The sequence below is a fragment of the Fukomys damarensis genome, unplaced genomic scaffold (assembly GCF_012274545.1).
Source record: "Fukomys damarensis isolate Sample0158 unplaced genomic scaffold, DMR_v1.0_HiC HiC_scaffold_5, whole genome shotgun sequence".
NCBI classification, from domain to species: domain Eukaryota; kingdom Metazoa; phylum Chordata; class Mammalia; order Rodentia; family Bathyergidae; genus Fukomys; species Fukomys damarensis.
Genome location: NW_022900917.1, coordinates 80,440,917 through 80,462,026, shown reverse-complemented (window position 1 = coordinate 80,462,026; position 21,110 = coordinate 80,440,917). Strand labels below are relative to the sequence as shown.

The 21,110-nt window shown below is 48.5% G+C and overlaps 1 protein-coding gene across 1 annotated transcript in view; it reads left to right on the top strand.

The window, feature by feature from the left end:
• The window catches only part of Col22a1 (collagen type XXII alpha 1 chain), a 255,687-nt gene that overhangs the window by 54,014 nt on the left and 180,563 nt on the right, over positions 1-21,110 (top strand). Inside the window, exons 8-14 of the mRNA XM_033759289.1 lie at positions 1,689-1,812; positions 5,674-5,949; positions 11,626-11,706; positions 12,797-12,913; positions 16,581-16,625; positions 17,740-17,802; positions 20,864-20,902. Of these exons, the coding sequence (XP_033615180.1) occupies positions 1,689-1,812; positions 5,674-5,949; positions 11,626-11,706; positions 12,797-12,913; positions 16,581-16,625; positions 17,740-17,802; positions 20,864-20,902 (745 nt within the window). The remainder of the gene's footprint in view (positions 1-1,688; positions 1,813-5,673; positions 5,950-11,625; positions 11,707-12,796; positions 12,914-16,580; positions 16,626-17,739; positions 17,803-20,863; positions 20,903-21,110) is intronic.

Below are 21,110 nucleotides of genomic sequence, written 5' to 3'. Positions count from 1 at the left end.
TTAAATAAAATTTTAGAATTTTGTATCGTGATCATATTTTATATCAAATGAGATCATGTGTGTGAGCAATGTACTTAACCTAGGAAACACTATGGAAACATAAGCTAAACTTTATGTTGTTAGATTTTAAATCTAGGTTAGGTCAGCAGGGAAAATAACCAGGGGAAATATTGCACCTATAAACTTGGAAAATGTCTGGAGGCATTTTTATTATCACAGCTGGAGCGAGAGGAGACGGGGATGTTGCTAGGCGGCTGACCAGAGATGTACCAGATGTCTCCCAGGTCAGTGTAGTCCTGGATTTGTCCTCTAGGAAAATTATACAGGCCCTCACTGGGGCTAAGGAAAGAAAGGTTTCTCCATGGAAGCAGAATGAAGACAGCTTTGTACAGCATTTCCGGGGATCTTGCTATGCTGTGGGCACCATGGGAAGTGCTAGGGGACAGGGATTTGTCAGTGTCTCCTCCCAGGGGACCTCACAAGGAAAATGTGGGGAGAATGGAGGGGCAGAGGCTAGGTGGCTGTGAGCTAAGCAAATGGGGCAGAGAGGGGGAAGTGAGAGTGTGTGTAGATAATTTTGTAGAACCCCATTTGCAAGGGCTGGGGCAGAAACGGCTCAGACACCTATGGAGGGTGCACTGTCCAGGGAGGACTTGCCATGGCACTGGGGTAGGGGCTGAGTGCTGATCTGAGAGATAGAAGGGAGCTCAGGGTCTCTGTCCATGGTGTGAGTGGAGATGAAGGATGGCTGGCCTGCGGCATTTCTGGGGAGGTGCAGAGGGAGGGGAGCTTGGATCATGGTACAGGGCTTGGTTCTCCATAATAGGGAACTGACAATTTTCATGACTGAGTTTGAAAGCAAAAGGGCAGTGCCAAAGCTAACTGGGGTAGAGCAGCAGAGAGACATAGATGACCAGGTGTGGGGCTGGACTCACAGATCTGCTGGACCAGGGCCTGGTGGATGGAAGAGGATATCGTGTGCTCTAGTCTGTTCCAGCTGCTGTCACAAAGTCTGGGTAGCTCACAAACAACAGATATTTATTTCTCACAGTTCTGGAGCTGGGAAGTCTGAGATAGAAGATCATGTGGCAGCGGGGCTGAAGGAGCTCTGTGGGGCCTCTATCCTAAGGGCACCCAAACCATCACAGGCTTCACCCTCATAACCCAACCACCTTCCACAGGCCCCACTTCCAGACACCTTTGCTTTGTGGGTTAGGATTGCAATTCATGAATTCGGGAGACACACACACTGACATAGCATCCTAGTATGTGTGACAGGAAGAAAAGCAGTGTCAGATGAAACAGCTGAGAAGGAGCAGGGCAAGAGGAAGGGAAGGCTTGGAGTCACCACTGCATGTGATCCGGGGCAAGTGGCTCCTTAGCATTTACTGCTGAGTTTTGGGCAGTGATGACGCAGAGCCAGAAGCAGATGGACCCTGCAGGGTGGATTGGAAAAAGCCGGGTTGGGTCAGGGAGACAGTGAAGGAACATGGCGATGTCTGCAGCCAGTCTCCCTGAGGTCCCGGGCTCAGGACGGGGAAGCCAGTGTCAGCCAAGAAGGTGTCCTGTGGAGACCCTTGGGAGAGGATGTCAGTAGGCCTCAGTGGCTGATGGGGTGTGTGGGCTTCCTTTCTTGCTGCCTGTGGCCCTCATGCAGCCTGGTGTGGTCTGTCTGTACTTCTCCACAGAGATGTGTTTCCACAAGGTCTCCCTGATGAGTATGCTTTCGTCACCACCTTCCGGTTCCGAAAAACGTCTCGGAAAGAAGACTGGTACATCTGGCAGGTCATCGACCAGTATGGCATCCCCCAGGTACTGGCACTGTTGTGTCTCCATGGCCCTCGAGCTCATTTGCTTCTCTCAAGGGATGGCAGTAGCCAACCTTTTCTCCGGGACACTGGTGTATGGGCCTTGGAGAAGCTGCAAGGCACAGTCACAGGACCCAGTGGGTCCAACTTCTTCCTCCAGTAATAGTCCAGTGCCACACATTCTAAAAGAAGGAAGGAAACACAATCCCTATCATCTGAGGCTCTCTGGCTAGCCAGGAAGTGGCCACCATCTGTGCTGTCCAGTGGCACCTGCCTTGTTGGCAGTTCACGACACAGCTTCACCATTGTAGCATTGGCATGGCTTGTGCCTCTTCTTGCTTTTGTGGACTCCGAGAGTCCTTACTTTCCTAGCTGGGGAGTGGAAGAGGGAGAATGCTTGATGAATGGTTGGCAAAAGAAACAGATAAAATAATGTCTGCAAAGCAACCAGAGCAGTGTCTGATATCATACAATGTTCTCATGAGTAGGTTCCTTCTTAGGACTTGAGTAGGTTCTCCTGGAGTTTTTCATGCAGGCTCTAAGTGCTGTCTGCAGCTATGTAGGGTATGTTTTGGCTCTTAATTTCCACAATGAAGAGCAGTGCAGCAAGGAAAGTCAGATCCCAGAATCACAGCCCCTGCTGCAGCCTGCTGGTTTGAGTTGAAAGCAGCACTACTTTCTGTTCTTCACCCTTTTGTTCTCAGTTCTGGAGCAGCCATACCTTTGTCCTCTCCTGGAAACTAAAAGTGTGTGCTGATATCATTTCACTGTGGCTGGGGAATGCTGTCTAAATTTTCATGTGGGGCTGAAATAGAATGAAAACATGCACACGTGTCCAGCAGTTAGCCCAGTGTAGGAGTCAGAGCCTGCAAGCTCCCTGTGGACAGCAGGCTTTCTCCCCTGGAATCTGAGCTGGCACACCTTGCTCCCCAACACACATCTACTCTCTCTGTGTTGGAGGGGGTGCTTCATTGATTTCATCCTCATCACCTCCTGATACATGGGACCTACTCTTACTATCTCCCAGAAGTAGAAACTGAACAGGGAGGCGAAGCGATTTGCCTGAGGTTTCACAGGTAATAAGATCAAGACTGAGATTCAAACCCAGGCAGCTGAGCTCCCAGCCTGATGCTTTAACCATGTACTCAGCTGGCCTATTGTGATCAGCTGTCCTGCTGAATCACTCTTTTGTAGCATCCCCCAGTGCGAATAGATATGTACATTTTCTGTAGCACACCTGGGCACACATATTTCAGACAAGAGGCCCAATTTCCTGAGTGTAGGAGGCTGAAGGAGTGATCGAGATTCTTTAGCAGAGAACATTTTTCTGGAGAGCAGGCAGCTCATTGTAGTCCCATCCACTTCCATCTCCAGTTACATGGCTTTGCTTCTCCAGTTTCTCAGATCTGGTGCGATGGGACTGAGCTCCTGCCATGACATTCTTGTGGATGAGCCCACACCACCCCCACAGTCTGGGTTCTCCTCTTTCATAACATTTGCAGAGCTGTGTCTCCTTCTGCCATGTCTGCACCCTCCTTCCTGCTGGAGTAAGCCATGGGAGAAGAGGCTGAGCTTGTCTGCCTGGGAAGACCTGAGGAGCCTATTGGAAGAGACATCTGGTAGTTTTCTTCTCATGGGAGTCCTTGGTTGAATGCCTTTTGCTGAGGTCACTCCTGCCTTGAGGAGGTACTGGCATCCATAGGGAAAGGATCTGCAGGCTTGCAGCTTGAGCCATGTGCGGAGTGGTGGTAACTTACACACAGGGCTCTCCGCAGCCCTGTCTGATCTACAGACACCTGTGCTTATCTCCTTGAGCCCATTTGATGTTTACAGCCAAGCCTGAAAGCTGGGATGTTTTCCGTTTGTCATGTAGGTAAAATGAGGGGCATTCACACATTCCAGATAGGAGAAAGGGACAGAAAGGATGCCGGTGTGGCTTGGAGGGTAAATCCTGGGGAAGTGTGCAGGCCTAGAAGCAGAGGGACTGATGAGGAGTCTGGTAGAAATCAAGGCAAGAGGTGTGGCTGACTCAGATCAGGTAAGGATGGTGAAATTGGGAGAAATAATCAGACTGTGTCAGTTTTGAAAATATAAACCCAATAGGATGTGCTGATGGATTTGAGAGATGACATGTCTCTTCAAGGCCAGCCTGCTAGAATAGGTGGACACATGACTTAGGCAGGTCTGCTGGGCTGCCCTCTCTTGCTCAAATGTTGCTAGAGAGTGAAAGGAAATACTGATGGCAAAGTCAAATACTCAGGAAGCTGAAGTGGTGAGGGATGCAGGCTCAAGAGTTGTCATGAGACAATTCTCTACAAGTAGGAGACTGTTTTTAATCATGGAACTATTAGATTTTTGTGTATAAGAAGTATTAGACTGGGGTCCACTCTAATCATAGCATAAAAGCAGGTGAGGCAATTAAAATAAATCCAAGGTTCCCTAAGATTGCACTGAGGACTTCCTGTGTTGCATTGAGCACCTCCCCAGTTGCACTGATGTCCCCATGGCTTGTACCGAGGCCAGGTAGAACTCAAAGAGGGAACTCAGGAGCCCTGGTCTATGTTATCAGCTCGGTGACCAATGTCCCTGAACCTACCTGTAACCTCATATGTTCATTCAGTGCCTTTGTATTGGGTACCACTGTATGCCATGCAGTGTTCTAGCCCTGGGGTGAATAAGAGTGGGGACAGGGTGCACACTTAGAAGGATAGGGAAGGCAGACAGCTAAGAGATGAACAGCAGACAGGAACACCTCATATCCTGAAACAGGGCTAGGATAAAAATCAGTGTGCCTGGGGAGGCAGATGAGCAGGTTAGGATCTGGTTATATGTGCTTATCGGGAAGGTTGCATTGCCACGGTGCCTTTGAATGTACTTGTTTAAGTTATTGTAAATAAGATTTAGAGCCATGGTGAGCACATAAATTGTTCACATATATAATTGTTCATTTTATCCTCATAGCAAGTCTCTGATACTGGCATTATTATTGGTCCCGTTTTGGTAATGAGGGAACAGTACAGAGAGATTAACTTGTCCAAGGTCACACACAGCCCAAAAGTCATTTTTTGGATGAGTGTGAGGGCAGATGAGGACTGAGCCCACAGAGGCAGCTCAGTTATTTCTTCACTTGGTGAGTTCTCACTGCTGTCCCTGCACTGATAGATGAACGTCCCTCTGACCCCGTGTGACATGCCTGGAACCTGGTATGTGTCTTGCCTGCCGCACACAGGACCTTTAGCGAGTGTTTTTTGCGGGGTGAAGAACTGAGTGTATGGAGGAGAACATATTCACTCACTCATTGTTAAAAGCAAAAAAAAAAGTAGGACTTTCTTCTAGACTTGGCCTACGCTGGAGACCTTGAGCAGAAGGCTGGGATACTCCAGTGGCCAGGACAGACAAGGCTCCCCAAGATGAGAGTCAGCACAGATTAACAGATGTGGGTGCAGGTTGGTCCCTGGTATCTGGCCGGAGATGTGTCTGGTTTAGCCAGCCAAGAATCTTAGGAGACTCTGAAGCTAGTTAAGACTTCTAGCTCGTCTCACCACAACTCCAGTCCCACAAAACTCCTCTGACCTTCACAGCCCCTCCTGGGCAGGGAGCCCTGGGATGGTGGGTTCCGTGATTGCATTTAGCACAGGGGCTTCTTAGAGCAACAGCCCTCAAAGTAGCTATGATGCCACTGTGCTGAGCAAGAGCCCAGCGAGTGATGCTGTTGGCTTGAGAGCACACAGCAGTTGACACACTGGTAAGAGTCCCAGCCTAGATCTGACCCAGCTTTGTCAGCTCTGGCTCTGGAGTCCCTGACTCCTCCTGTCCCCACTTGGACCTGCAGTGCTCAGAGAGAAACTGGTCCTGTCCCCCCCAGGTCTCCATCCGGCTGGACGGTGAGAACAAGGCGGTGGAGTACAATGCCGTGGGCGCCATGAAGGATGCTGTCAGGGTGGTCTTCCGAGGTCCCCGTGTCAATGTCCTCTTTGACCGAGACTGGCACAAGATGGCCCTGAGCATCCAGGCTCAGAATGTCTCCCTGTACATTGACTGTGCACTGGTGCAGACGCTGCCCATTGAGGAGAGGGAGAACATTGACATCCAGGGCAAGACAGTGATCGGCAAGCGCCTCTACGACAGTGTGCCCATCGACGTGAGTACTGGGGCCCCAGGGTGGAGCCTTGGGAGCTGGGTGTCCCTGCTGTCCCCAGAGCTGCATGTGCTGTTTATCAAGTCATCCTCTTTGACTGAGAATGGTGGATGCTGACTCAGGGTGGAGCCCAAGTTTACTACCACTCATTCAGCCACTCACTCAGCCACCCAGGCCCTCCTTCAGCCATTCACTGTGTATATATCGAGCATCTCTCATATGCCAGGCATTGTTCTAGCACTGGGGATAGTGGAACCCACAAAGAAGAGCAAGACCAGTGCTAATCAGAGGCTAGTCATTCTACACAAGGGGCTTGAGAATCCTCAGATTTTGGTATCTGTGAGTGCCAAGGGACAGCTGTACTTGGGTGAGTTCTGTCAAGTGTACACACCCACACAACCACAAAATGTATGCATTTTTCAGTAACCCAGATCATCCAGGCAGGGCAGGAACAGAGAGGGAATGTAGCTCCCAGAACCTGTGTCCTGTGCATGGCAGCCTGGTCCTTCCAGTCCAGTTCAACAGTGTTAAAGGAGCACATGCTGGTGCCTACATCTGTGTGTGAGCCACAGCCACCAACCCACCTGCCTGGAAGGGTGCTAGCCCCATGCAGAGGGTGTTGCTTCTGTCTTATGCCTCTGTTCTTCTGCCTGGAGTCCTGCAGGAACTCAATAATGTATGGTGAGTGGTGTGGGGAACGATGTTGGTTTTAAAGAACCTGGGTCCTCTATGGAAGATACTCACACTGAGGTTGTCCAGTATAGCCCCATAAACTTCACAGTGCAAACCAGCATTGGGTGTTACAAGGCCTGGAGGAGAAGAAGCCAATCTAGATGCACAGGGTGGGTGTGTGGGAGGGTAGGAAGAGGCATGCAGGATGCCATCCTGGATGAGGTACCTCTTGGTACCTGCAGGAGGAGTTTGATGTTTCTCGGCAGCCATGGAGTAGACCCAGCTTGGCAAGCAAAGCGTTTCGAGATGGTAGGAGTGTAAGTATGGGGTGGAAAGGTAGGAAGTGGGCAAGGCCCAGACCTGCATGGGCCTTCCAATTCAGCTGTGAGAGTGGCTGGACTGGGAAAGGTTAGGGGGACCGTGGAGGTGAGGGTTATAAAGAGTGGGGAAATAGGAGGAGAGGTTGGTGGATTGGAAAATGGCAGTGGAGTTCAGAGCCCTGCTGGAAGGGATGAAGGAGGCTGGATGAGGGTAGCGCCATGTGCAGGGAGGCAGGTGGCCACTGGCTGACGGCATATTCCTGCTGACTCGCTGTAGGAGGGCAGCTCCAGGGAGCTTCTGTGTGTCCAGTCTGATGCCTGACCCTGAACTGGGGGAGCATGGAAACCTGAGGCTGAGCCTGCTGGCAAGTCTTGAGACTTGGAAGCTTCTTCCCCGTTCTTCCCGGGGACTCCTTGCCTTCTCTTCTCATATCCTCAGGACTAGTGTTTCCCTCCAAATTCTAGGAAGTGGAGTTGGCCAGGCTGAGTATCAGGAACAGCTCTCAGGAACCCGAGGGATTCCTTCCTGGATGCGGTCTAGCTCTTGGCCATTCCTCCCATTCTGGTCCAGCACCCTGATCTCACTCCAGGCAACCTTTCCAGTGGGCAGAGATTGGCCTCATGGGCTTCACTGGGCTGCTCTATCATTCTGGCTATGCCAGCAAACCCTAAAGCCATGATTGCATTTTTGGGTAGAGAACTAGGAAGCACTGGATAAGGACAGGGTGCTGAGTGATTCTTGTTTGTCCTACACCTTAGTCTTGTGTGGCCCATGCAGACTAGTCGGGGCTCAGTGTAGTGAGCACTTGTGTGATCACAGCAAAGGCCCAGGCACTCCTGACAGCTACATCCTATGCAGCTTGCACGTGTCCTTTAGTTTCATCCATACTGCAGCCCTGTGAGGTCATTTATTACCATTTAGAAAGGAAATTTAGACATAGAAATAAAATAATTTGCTCAGAGTTGCAAAATTGGCAGGTGGTTCTTACTCTGTCTCACTGAGTGCTTTGTTTGGGATTGAAAGTGCTCAGTCTGTGTCCTGCCATGACTCTTGGGTTTGTGCTTAATGCTAGGCCAGTAGTGGAACTCACTGTTATAACAGTGTAGAGTCTGGGGACTGCTTTAGGCTGATCATTTCTCTCCTTGCCTGTCGGCAGTGATGAGGACTGCTTGGAACCAGACACTAAGGCCTCCCAGAGCCTGTGGTACTCATCTATGGGAGTACTACACCCATTTCCCACTCCACACTGGGTTCCTATGTTAGAAGAACCTTCAGGGGAATCCATGGGAGAGAGTCAATGCACCACTTACTCCATTCTGACTCCCCTAGTAGCATTGGTCAGGGTACTTGTAGCCATGCAGTTTGGGGCTGCTGTCTTCCTGGACTCCATGAGGGTTGGGCGCTGTGTCTTACGGGCCCTGTTTTCCTTGGTACCCACCACAGTCCTTTGGGTCCATCTCACATAAGAGTAAAATGATGTTCAGGGGATCTGCTGACTAGGAGCAGATCTGAGCTGAAGCCTGGACTCCAAGCTCCAGGCTCTCTAATGTCCTCCACTGATTTCCACGTGGCAGCTGGCAAGGGCCACTGAGCATCCAGCAGGAGGCACCTGGAGAGGAGCTGGACCTGGGGGGCCCTCTCAGGCAGGGATACAGCCTGGAGCTTCTGAGTATGTGACTCTTCAGGGCTTTCAGACAGGAGTGAGGTCCCTGGGCTTCAGGAGGCAGAGAAAGGATTGGGGTACAGGGGGAGAGTGGGACTTCAGGCAACAGAAAAGGGGTCCCTCTGGGCCCCAGGCAGACTGTGTCCTGACTCATTCTGACTCTTTGCCCCCTGCTTTTTCAGCTCTGTTCTTTCTGCCTTGCCAGACAGGCCAGCCTGTGAATGGGTGTTTGCTAAGGGAGACACCAGGGGTTTTCTGGATGACCAGACTTGCTCGAAACCAAGATTGTGTATCCTGCCATTTTCTCCTGTTTCTAGTAGTTCTACAGGAAATAAAAGACAGATGCATAGAATTGTGATGGTTTCTTTGGAACAGCATCAGTTGGGTGAGGGGCTGTTTCAAGGGGCACATTATTCAGGGAGGAAGCAGAGGTTGTGGGGGTGACTGAATACTCTCAGTGTGCTGAAAACTAAGTCCAGTGTGTCCCTCATCTAGTGATTCAACTCAAGTCTGTGGGGCTGAAATCCACTCTGCCACTAATTCTGGGCCTACGCAGCATCCCCCATGTGTCAGGGGCTTTGTCCGTGCAGAGCTGATGTTCCTGCAGCGGAAACAGATTTTTAAAGAGTGCAGGAAGAACCACACAGTGATGTATCCCCGCAGGTGCTCCTGCGAGGAGGCACAGGGCAGTGTTGGAGGGACAGGGCCCTGGGCTTGGCTAAGGGTGATGAGGTGGGAAGTGGGCCAGGGCCAGAGGGGAGGATAGGAGAGCAGAACAAATGGGACGGTGAGCTCAGTGTGCTCCAGTGGTCTGGGTCAGTGAGGGACGGAAACTAAGAGTGGACTGGAGGTGACCTGGAGCTGCATGAGCAGCCTGAGTTGGCCAACTCCAGTTCGATGCGGTGCTGCCAACTTTACCTACCCGCTTAAGACAGTGGTGTCCTGGATCCCATGTCTGCTCTCAAGGCCTGAGGGTGCAGTACAAGACACACGGGCGTCAGTCGCCTTACAGTCTGCTGTGTATGCAGGTGTGGCAGAGAAGGCAGCCTGAGGAGTCCAGTAGCTGGAGGTGTATTGGTTACTGTCGCTGTGTAACAAGCAGTCCCTCCCCTCCCCCAGCAGAAGGGCATGGAAACCATGGACATTTATCGTTCCATAGATTCAGGAATCAGGAGGTGGCTTAGCTGGATGGTTCACACAGGTCTTCCATGGAGATGCCATCAAGTTTTTGGCCAGGGCTTCAGTCATCTCAACTTCAGTAGGCCTGAAGCATCCACTCAGCTTGCTCTGGGCGCTATGCCAGCCTTCTGCCGGTGACTGAGATGACCACCTCTGTGCCCTCCCAACTGATTTTTGGAAGACACCCTAGTTACTCTGCATACATTCCCGTCCATGGGGCCATTTGAAATAGGGCAGCTGCTGTCCCCAGGGTAAGCGGTGAGAGGGAAAAGGAGGAAAGGGAGGGAGGAGGAGAAGGAAGAACATCAAGTAAGGTAGCAGCCAGGCTTTTTATAACCACACCGTTACCTTTGTCACTGCTGATTGTTATGGTTAGATTGAAAATATCCCCAAAGTCTTCTGTGTTCAGAGGTGGGGCCTGTTGGAAGCGGTGTAGCGCTGAGGTGTTTTCTTTGGTGTTGTATCTTCCTGCTTGGCTCCTCCCTTCTCTCTTCTTCCTGGCTATTGGGTGAGCAGCTTTTCTGCGCCCTACCTTTCCACTGTGCTGTTTCTGGTCTTGGAGCCAGATGACCATGGACTGAACCCACTGATAACCAGGTCAAATGAAAGTCTCCACCTTCAAGCTGTGGGTGTTGGGAATTGTGTCTTAGGGATGGGAAAGCTGACTAATATACTGATGCATCAGAAGCCAGTCACTAAATCTACCCTGTACACACGGAGAAAGGCTTTGAGTGTCCCAAAGAGAAGAGTATCAAGGTATCTGAGAATGTATTTAAAAAAATAGCTTCATTAATTAATAATTAGCATATGCTTGTTGATCGTGCCACTTAACATTTTCTAACAAAACTTCCCAAAAAAATATACTTATATTTGAAATCCAGAAGCAACTAAAAGAATTCACATTTTTAAGATCAGATTTTTCTGTTTCTATTTTATTATATCCAATACTTATTTTATTTGTAATCACATTATTTCAAAAATATTATAAGAAAATGAGAAAGAACATAATGTCAAAGATCATATCAAACTAATAATGTATTTTGATTATTAGTCTGTCACATAAATTTTTGTATATTTCATATCCTTTTTTGCTGTCATATGTATATTTGAAATTTTTATTTAGTATCTTCATTTCTTGTTGTCATGTATGTTTGCAATCTTTAATAAAAAAAAAAAACAGCTTCAGAGTGGCACCTGCATGTGGTGTGGAGAATTCCATGTGTGGTTCCTTATCCCGCATGCAGAGGACTAGATGTGGGGGCTGCATATTTCTCTGTGCGTTGCCAAGAAGTGTGGTGTTGTAAAACACAGGCCCAAAGTGGAGAGGAAACTGGGGGTCAGAGAACCAGACCCTGCAGGGCTGCAGTGTCCCACCAGAGACTGAGTGTGTACACTTGTGTGTGTATTTAATGCCTCACCCGTGTAAATTTTGAGGTGGTTTTGTGTTGTAAGCTTTTCAGTTGAAGAAGCAGTGGTAGTTTGAGGAGTGGTAGTGGGTTCCCTTAAGCTGCTGCGTGGTGATGTTCAGGGAGGTTGAAATATGCTCAGGGTGCAAAGATGAGTGCCATCGCGGCCCTGGGGGGCTGTGTCGCCTGAAGTCATTGTGCCATGGAGGGGAGGAGCGCACGTCTCTGCCTGTGACCAGGGCAGACAGGAAGGACACCAAGGCTTCAGCCCAACGCCTGCGCCTCCGCTGCACACAGAGAGAGGGATTGGCACCCTACAAAGTCCTGCAGGAGAGTGCAGCTGGGAGGGACCCCAAGGAGGAAACAAGGGAGCCTGACACCACAGAGGCCTTTTCCAAGTCCCCAAAGCTCATCCCCTCTCTCCATGTTCCTTCCCAGTTTGACCTGCAGAGGATCGTAATTTACTGCGACTCCAGACATGCAGAACTGGAGACTTGTTGTGACATCCCCTCTGGCCCGGTGAGTAGATTCCCATACAAAGAGGGGGGATTTGTGTGGGCTGCAGGGCAGGGGAAGGGTGTCCGGGGCTTAGGAGCAAGCGGTCAACATTTGGGGGGATTGGCCATCAGAGTATGTCTTGAAGGGCTGTCTGGTGGCCATGCTTGGGTTCCACTGGAGTCAGTTGGGGGAGCTGAGTCAGGTAGGTCCTCCCAGAGGGCTGCTGTTGTCTGGGCCTCAGCCAGGGTGACTTGAAGGCAGTGGGTCATGTGATAAGATTCAGCTTTCAGGAACACAGGAGGCTGAGGGTGGAGGATGTCCCTAAGGAGAGACCAGTGCTTCGAAGAGGGTGAGGCCACAGTGCCCTGGCTGGGCTGCAAGACAGGGAGTTCAGATCATGCTGGCCACTACAAGTAGGACCTGTTCACCACCCAACTGGGGCTCATCCCCTATCCATTTCAGCCCATCCCCACTTCTACCCTCCACCAAAATCTAGCTCTGAAGCATTAGCAAGGAGCTCACATCCCAGAGATGAGGGGTGGAGTCTGTGTGCAATGCTTGGCTGGTCTAGGCCCCTGGACACAGGATGCACATAATAATGGTTCCCATCTAAGCACTTATGGAATGTAGGTATACAGTGGGTTCTGGGGGCATGGAGTCAGATGGACCTGGTTGTGTAGAGAGAAAAACAGAAAGGAGAGGAAGAACGGTAGACAGTGAGAGAATACAAAGAGAGAGGGAAGAGAAGGGTGTCCCAGATGCAAGACCCAAAATGGGTTGTTTCACATATTGTCTTACTAGATCCTTATGGAAGGAAGAAGTGACCCTTTTCTGCATCCTACAGAGGTGAACACTGAGGCTCAAGGGGTTAAAAAGCTGGTTAGTGTAGTGGCTGAGGCTGTGCTGGCCAGGCCCATATTCCTCAAAGCCTCGGGGAGTTAGGAGCCCCCTTTCAAACATGACCTGCACACTTACCCAGGATGCTCAGAGGTCCTCGTGGCTTGGGGTCTGCTATGCCTGCCCAGTTTCTTAGAAGCTTCAGAGATCCTGTCCACCGTCATGGAGCGGTCAGTGGATAAACAATCAGATTCTTATTGGCCTTTCCTTCCAGTGCCAAGTGACTGTGGTGATAGAACCACCACCTCCACCCCTGCAGCCACCCACACCTGGCAGTGAACAGATTGGATTCTTGAAGACCATCAACTGCTCCTGCCCACCTGGAGAAAAGGTACTGTCTGAGGTGGGAGCTTCCCATCATGCACCTGGTCTGCAGGTCAGGATGCCCTGGGCTCACAGTGGCTTTCAGTTCAGAGAATTGTTCCTGTTCTTTGGTCCTCCTGTTTCTTGATTTTTGTGCACAGTGTAAAGGGGAATGCTTAGGCATGGCATTGATTAACATTTTCTCCAAAGATAATGATGTAGTCCTGAGGTTTTTCTGGCTCTTACTTGTTATTATCTGCATTCAAGTGCAATGAAATCAAACTAGACTTGGATTGTGAATAAGAATCAGAACAAGACCATGAAGGAAGATTTAGAAATGCCCTCCAGAAAGGAACCCACCCTTCCCCTTCCCTTCTCAGTGTCGCCTTAATTAGCCACACTCTGTAATCTAAATTTAAAAATCAGTAATGTTTTATGTATTTGTTTCTAATTTTAAAATGTGTGCATTTCTTTGAGCAAGACTGCTGCCATCTGTTAGACTGGATTAAGTGTCCCACCGTGTGCCTGAGGCTATCATTGGTTTGTTTTTCCTGTGGACCAGTGGTCCTTGATGTGAATAATGGTTCTCCACTATTGGAGCAGAAGTAGCATAAAGATATGCGTGAGGATGACAAAAGGTAGAATCATGTGGGGAAAGGATCTTCGAAGTTCCCTTGGACCAGTGTCCCCAAGCTCCTGACCTCCAGCATGCAGCCACACCTGTCTCTCTGCACCTCTTGGTCAGTGCCCATGTGCATGAGGGATGCAGACACTCTGCCAGGACACGGGGCACATGGACCACGAGTAAGACGATGGGTGATGGTAAGTGGAGCAGACACACTTCCATTTGTTGTAACACTTCCCTTTTAGGAAGATGCTCTGGCAGACAGACTTCTCCCTTCCTTCTTTCCCCCACTCTGCTACTCTCCACACTTTTCGTCTTTCCTTTCCCTTCTACTCAGAGAGCTAGACCTTGGAGAGGCAGAGCCCCCTCAAGGAGCTCTCAGTCAGACAAAGTTGTCCCATCCTGGCCTCGCTTGCCACAGGCCAAGCCAAAAGCCAGCCTAGCTGTGTCCCAAGCTGGGGCATTTTTAAGGCTGAACATGAAGTTCCAGGGTAGGGATGGAGTGGGCAGAGGAAGAGGCCAGGCTGTGTGCACACTGGTGCTTGGCAGCGAGCTCCTCCTCCAGTCCTGGGCATGTGCGGCTCAGCTTCAGCCTGTGGGTAGGTTCCCAACTCCACTGATGTCACAGAAACAGCTGTCTAAACTCAAATCCTCCTGAATCCATATTTTCTGTTAAATCTTCAAGTGAGAAGGGCAAGGGCATGGGGAGGTTTGAATCACCAGTCACTGTGCACACAGGCAGGGTGCAGCCAACTCTGCCTAGAGCCAAGCCTGTGCCATGTGCGGGGCCTGTTTGCCACTCATGGGGTCCCTGGAAGGCCTGGGTCAAGCAGGCCTCCCTTTACCTTTCCCATCCATCTTCCCACTCTAGTTCACAGAGCCCCAGTCTCCACTCTGACCATGGTGCATAAGGACCTCTCACCGCTTCACCTCTGCCTACCTGCTAAGCTCCTTGCATTCCTTCCTGCTTGGTCTCCAGCTCTAGCAAGGACTTCTGGTTCCTCTGAGGGGCCATGACTTTTCTTGCCTTACTGTTTGCCTATGCAGTACTTTCTATAAAAATCGTCTTTCTCTACACTTCAGCTCCTTCACCTGACTGATACCTGCTCTTCAAGGACATAGCCAAGCAGTCTTGTGAAGCACAATATTATTTCCATGATTACCCTACTTCTTTTTCTCTTTTCTTTCCTCTCTCCCTCTCTTCTTTCCTGCTTTCCACTATTCACCATCCATTGAATAACTATTTATTCAGCACCTACTGTTTCCTGACTCTGAGCTTCCATCTGCCATAATAATGGCCACGCTGGACTGAAATGTCTCCTTGTTTTTGTTTCCATAAAACCTTACTTAATTCCAGATGGCAAAGACAGAATCTTTCCATGTCTGTATTTTTAGCAACTGCTGCATGGCCTGATGCAGAGAAGACCACTAAGTAATGGCTGAATTGATGGCTATTTGGGTCAGGGTGTAAAAATGGGATGGATGGACAGATGGGAAGGACAGGCAAAGCAACACATCCTTTCTTCCTCTGGGAGCAACAAGGTCCTACTGTTCAAGCTTATCAATCATCACATGCGGTATCAGCCCTGTGCTCTGCATGGCAGTGCCTAATAGCCCATCGTTCCCTATTTCTGACCACAGACATTAAGCACATGCTGCATGCCTCAGTCTGACACAGGGGCTTGAAGGCAGGTAGGAAACAATCCTCAAAAGCCCTAGAGTCTGCTCTCTGCCTAGTGGGGCAGAGTGCTCTGAAGCCGCTTTACCCCAGGAGCTTAGAACCAGGGCAGCCTCGGTGCATCCCAGCCACAGGTGGGCAGCAGGCAGCCTTCTCCCTCCTCTTCTTGTAAAAGGTCAGGTGAGGGTAGCTCTGCTACTACTTTGTGAAGCAGGTGGCTTTTCTCTTTCCCCTTGCATTTCTATAAAACCCACAGTCCAGGGCCCAGGAGTTCTCCGACAGAGCCCCAGCCACAGCAGACACTTTTTCCAGAGGTTTAAATCTTCTGTTCAATTTGCAAAACATTTCCATTTTGGAGGAGATCAAGACAATGTCTTTTGGGTCCCTGTGTTCATCTCTGTGACCCAAGATTGTGGTGAGCATGTACGTGTCTGAGGCATTCTGGTGGACACTGCAGGAGGTCAAATGTGCACAAAATTATTAATGGATTTTAAATACATGTTTTCCTAGAGCAGCAGTACATGTGTAGCTGTAACCAGAGCATCTTGAGGGTAGTGGTGAGTGTACATGTGGAAGTGGGTGTAATGCCACATTTCCTCATTGGTACCCCAATACTTACACATATAAAATTATAGGAACCCTGCCTTTTGTTTACAGTGTGGCCACAACTTCTACATCCTGTTTCGAAATCCAGTAACAAGATCTGCCCATTTGCAAAACTGAACACAGGTGACATTTAGAAATTGCTTACAGGTGGGGTTGGGTTTTGTATTTTAGTACTTAGTAGATACGTGAACCAATAGCAGGCAACAAAATCTTCTTTTTAATTGAAGTAGTGACATATCCAGGTTACAAAATATAGTCCATGGGAAGCATTTTGTTTTGGTCTCTTGATGTATATTTGACATTGCAAAGTCAGACTCCTGCACGTTTGTGAGATACCAGCTGACGCTGCAGTATATGCACACAGTGTGGAAAGAGTGAGCGGGGCTGGTTAACACCATCGCCTCAGATGCCCGCCCTTTCCTCCTCCAGCCCCAGTCTGCACCCTTCCACCAGTGCCTCTTCCTCCACCCCAGTACCACTCGCTCATCCTGCACAGCCTGTGCTGCACTTTCTCACTTCCAGGCACCAGTGAGGATGTGTGACGTTTGTCTTTCTTCTCCTGCGTGCTGTTCTCATCCTTCATCCTCCCCTTGGGTGTGTGGAAGCTGTTGCCTTTCAAGAACGGATTCCGGGCTACCCGCAAGCTCCAACTCCCTGTTCAGCTGTCAGCTCACCCAAAGCTGGCTTTTGAGCCTGAAGGAGTATCACCAACTCGTGGGGAAGAGAAGGCGACAGTTGAAATACAGACTTAATGTTTTTCTGTGTGTGTTGTCTCTCTTCCTGTAGGGTGAAAAGGGCTTTGATGGCCCCATGGGACTCCCTGGTCTGAAGGTCAGTATTGGCACACAGAGGGGTCTGTTGCAGCTTGAGTACTCCTTGCTTTGTTTTAAGACAGTGGTGGGTTAGATGGCTTTCCTGCCAGCATGTTCCTGGGAGCTGGCTGAGATGCTAGAGTAAGGGTGAGGGCCATAAGTTTCTGAGACTGCTCAGGACTCTGTTTTTCAGCCACAAAATGCAAGGAGGAGAAGGGCAAGATTGCTGGGGCTCAGGATTAGAGTTTGTTTGCTCCAAGTTTGGTCCTCCATAGTCACTTACTTCTGCATCAGCCCTTGCAAATTGATGTATTCCACAAACTTTCCAGGGCTCGACATTTAAATGCTATTTAAATTGCCTTGAATTTTTGTACATAAAATTTGTGAAGTTACTGATCATACAGAGCTGAGCACTCCCTTTTGGGACCTTCATCCTCAGCTCAAGAGCAGCCTCCTTCGCTCCCTCATTCCCCCAGGTACCATCTTCTCCCATCACTGTCCTGATCTCAGGAAATTGAGCCTTTGGAGGTAGCAGTCATCCGTTGTCTCTGAGTGGGAGAGCCCTGCCTTACTGCACGGTCATCACCCGGTGTGGGATTTGAAAGAGGAACTGAGTGTAGTGGTGGAGATCTCTAAAGACAGCTATGCCTTTTGCCTCTCCTGCTCCTCCTTCCTCCTTCCTCCCCTTTCTCCATGCAGAATTCTCTCAGCCACACTTTCCTCTCCTTCTCCCTCCCTTGTCCCTCCTCTGTCTCTCACTTCCTCCCTCAACCCTCTCCTATCCCTTTCCTAATTTTGATTTCATTCATGCTCCATTATCATTAGGGGGCTGCTGCTAATGTCCAAGTACCGAGGTTGACACAAGGGTTAGAGGATGGTGCAGAAGGGTCTTCGAGTCCATGGATCCAGTGGTACACACAGATCTGTGCACAAATGCGTGTAATGTCAATGGTGATTTGGCCCCTCCTCATCCAGAGGTGCACACATGGTCTCCTTAATCCTTAAGCACTTGGCAAGGATGACTTCAGCTATTTTTAGGAAATAGGGTCAAGGTTGGCTGTGGGCAGCCCTTAAGTGCAGGAATTCTGTTGGAGGACATAACCTGATGTTTGTCTCTGGTTTCGACCCCACAGGGAGACATGGGAAACCCTGGGCCAATGGGTGCTCCTGGAGCCAAGGGAGAGAAAGGGGACGTGGTGAGTCATCTTCAACTGGCAGGGCTATGTGGCTGGTGTGGGAGACTCAGCTCTTCGCCAAGGGCTGAAGCCCATCTCTTTTTTCTGAGCAGGGATATCTGATAGGGCCCTGTGTCTCTCTTATGCCTTGCTGCCCCCTCCTAGAATCAGCTTCTATTGTGATTTCCCAAATTGGTAATTCTGTGGCATTGTCTCTCACTTTGCAAATTCCACATGTTCTTTGCTCTGCCAAGAATGATCTTCCCTATATTCACCCTATTGTCTCCTGACACCCCCTCCTGCCTCGTGGTGGGTCAGGACAAAAGCTAGGACAAGTCACCGTTCAGTGAGGCACCCGGGAGCCTAATGCCTGAGGGTTATCTGGCACCTGCGGAGTGGGTGACCTTTCTGTCAACAGTTTCTCCATCTGTAGAATGGGGATAATAAAATCAGCTGTCTAGAGGTGTTAAGGGGGTGGGGAGAATGAATATGTGCAAACAGCTGGGAATGGAGACAGAAGTGCTGGAATAGCGCTTATCACTGTGACAGTCACCAGCACAGCACCACGCAGCGTCAGTAACACAAAGCTGCTGTCATTTGGACCTCGGTAACTGTCACTGGTATCACTTCTATTGACTGTGTGATCTTGGGCAAGTCTCTCAACCTCTCTGAGGCCTTTCTCCTATTTATCCCATTAGCAAAATGGAGAGGATAACACTTTGTTTGCAAAATGCAATGTAATTGCATTCAAAGGATGAAAGGAACAGTTCTTAAAGAAGTAAAGAAAGGTGTGGCAATATTTCATACCACATATAATCAATAAAATGATAAAACATAAGAACAAATGCAAATCCTGCAGTTTAAAATAGCTAAAATTTTTAAAAATTCTGGAGGGCTCTACAGTAGATTTGAACTAGCAGAAGAAATAATCATCATTTTGATATAAGATCAGCAGAGCTCATGTACTCTGAAGTACAGAGGTAAGAAAATGAAAAAATGAATAACATCATAGAAATTTGGGGACTGTCAAGTGCACCAGCCTGAACATCACGGGAGTTGGAGGAGAGGAATGGAAGGAGTAGAGAAGCATGCAAAAAAATAAAGGCTGAAGATATCACCAATTTGGTGAAAAGTGGTAATCTTCACATTCCCGATGTTCAATAAACTCTTAACAGGATGGGAGATACACACTTAGACACACACTTAGACAAATCCTAATCAAAGTGCTGAAAGGCAAATAAAAATTAAAAGCAGAAAGGAAAAATGATTGATCTTGAGCAAGGAAACCCAGTAAGTTAACAACTGATTAGCCATCGGCCATAATTGAAGCCAGAAAGCAGTGTTCAAAGTAAGACTTATAACAGTGTACTGATGGGTGTCTCACAAATACTCATGTAACACGTGGGGCATAACAGCTTCGAAGTAGGAGGAGGGCACAGAGCTAAGAAGGAATATGTGTGTATATCACACTGAAAGTATATTTTTAAATAAATCAAGTAGATCTTGATAAGCTAAGATGTACATAAGTACTAGAGCAATTTCTAAGATAATAACTCAAATTATGTAGTGAAAATACCATTGAAAAAATTAAAATGTTACATCAGAAAGTACTAAATCCAAAAAAGAATAGTAGAAGATAGTAGAGGAGATTTAAAAGAGCAAACAAGGAAACAAGAAACAGAAAATAAAAATAAAATTTATATGTGCGTGTGTGTATGTATACACACACATGCACATATATATAATATATATAATATATTACATATGAATGTATTAAAGCAACAAAAAAGCAGAGATTTTTCAGACAGGATATGAGACCAAATTGGAACTAATGCCTTGTCTAGCTTTTTACATTCAGAGCTAGAAATGGGTTGGGGATGTAGCTCAGTTGTAGAGACCTTGCCAAGCATGTGTAATGCTTTGGGTTCCATCTGCAGTACTAGAAAAAAAAAAGATACAGATTGGTTTAAGAAGGTTGTAAAATACATGTTTTGAAAGTAGAGAACACTCAAGAATTCTGGAGTGATTAATGTCAGATAAAATAGACTATAAAGCAAAAACGGTAAAGAGGGGCATCTTACAATGATAAAACAGTCAAACCCTTAAGAATATATAACAAGGCTAAATGTGTAAGCATTTTGCAGCAGACCCCAAATACGTGATATATAGCATAGGTGAAATAGTTGACTCAGTGATGACGGCCTGAGACTTCAACTCCTTGCCTTCCAGAAAGGATGGGACCACCGGCCAAATGGAGAAGTAGGACCCTCCAGACATTGTTGGTGTAGAGAGGTTCAGCTGCAGTGTGAAACAGTCTTATAGGTCGAACAAAGTTGGAATGTGGAGTTATGTATGGCCCAGCAATTTAATTCTACTCCTAGGCATATACCCGCAAAAGGCATGCATCTGGTAACACCCAATGAACCTGGTACACAAATGTTTGTAGCGGTGCTATTTCTGACAGCCTAAAGCAGAAGCAAACCGATGTCCATGACCTCAAGCATAGATAAATGAGCAGTGCTGTACCCATACACCATGAGATCAGTCCGCAGCAGAAAGAAGCTTTGCTACATGGTCCAGCCTGTACAGACCTTGCAAAGGCTTTGCTAAGTGAAAGAAGCCAGTTACAGAAAGAAGTTATCCCTGGCTTCCACTTATAGAAAATGTCTACAGTAGCACAGAAAGTAGATCATTGTTAGATAGGGCTGGGAGCAGAGAAGTGGTGAGGGATTGCTAGTGGGTAGGGGTTCTTTCTGAAGTGATGGTTGCTTTTGGCAATTGTCAGGAAACCCTATAAATATATTCCAGTTATGAATTAGGCACTTTAAATCACAAGGTTTCTAAATCATAACCCAGTAAAGATGTTAGCAAAACAAAGAGCCAGTAACTATAACATGGAAATATTGGAAAATTAAATGAAATCATGCTTGTGAGGATCTACATTTGATAAATAATGGTGATGTCTTTGGGGGCTTTGGGCAGAGCTGGTGAGAATCATGTGGTGGTGACTTGGGACACAGGTGACATCACGCCCTGGAGATGCTCTGCAGTAACCCTTTGTCTTCTGCTTTCCTTTACCTAGGGCAGGGGATCTTTTGTTCAAGGAGAGAAGGGTGAGAAGGTAAGCGCAGCCCTTTACCATGCTCCTCCAAGGGACAGGATGGGGGCATCAGTCTGTGAGAAGTGTGTGCTGCACTTCTCTACCTGGTGCATATGTGTGCGGATAGACGAGGTCTCCTGGGCCACGTGTCTAGTCCCAGGGTGCATCCTCCCACACTCCGTAGCCCAGGCTTGTGTGGTGCTCAGCAGGAAGCAAAGGTGGAGACGGC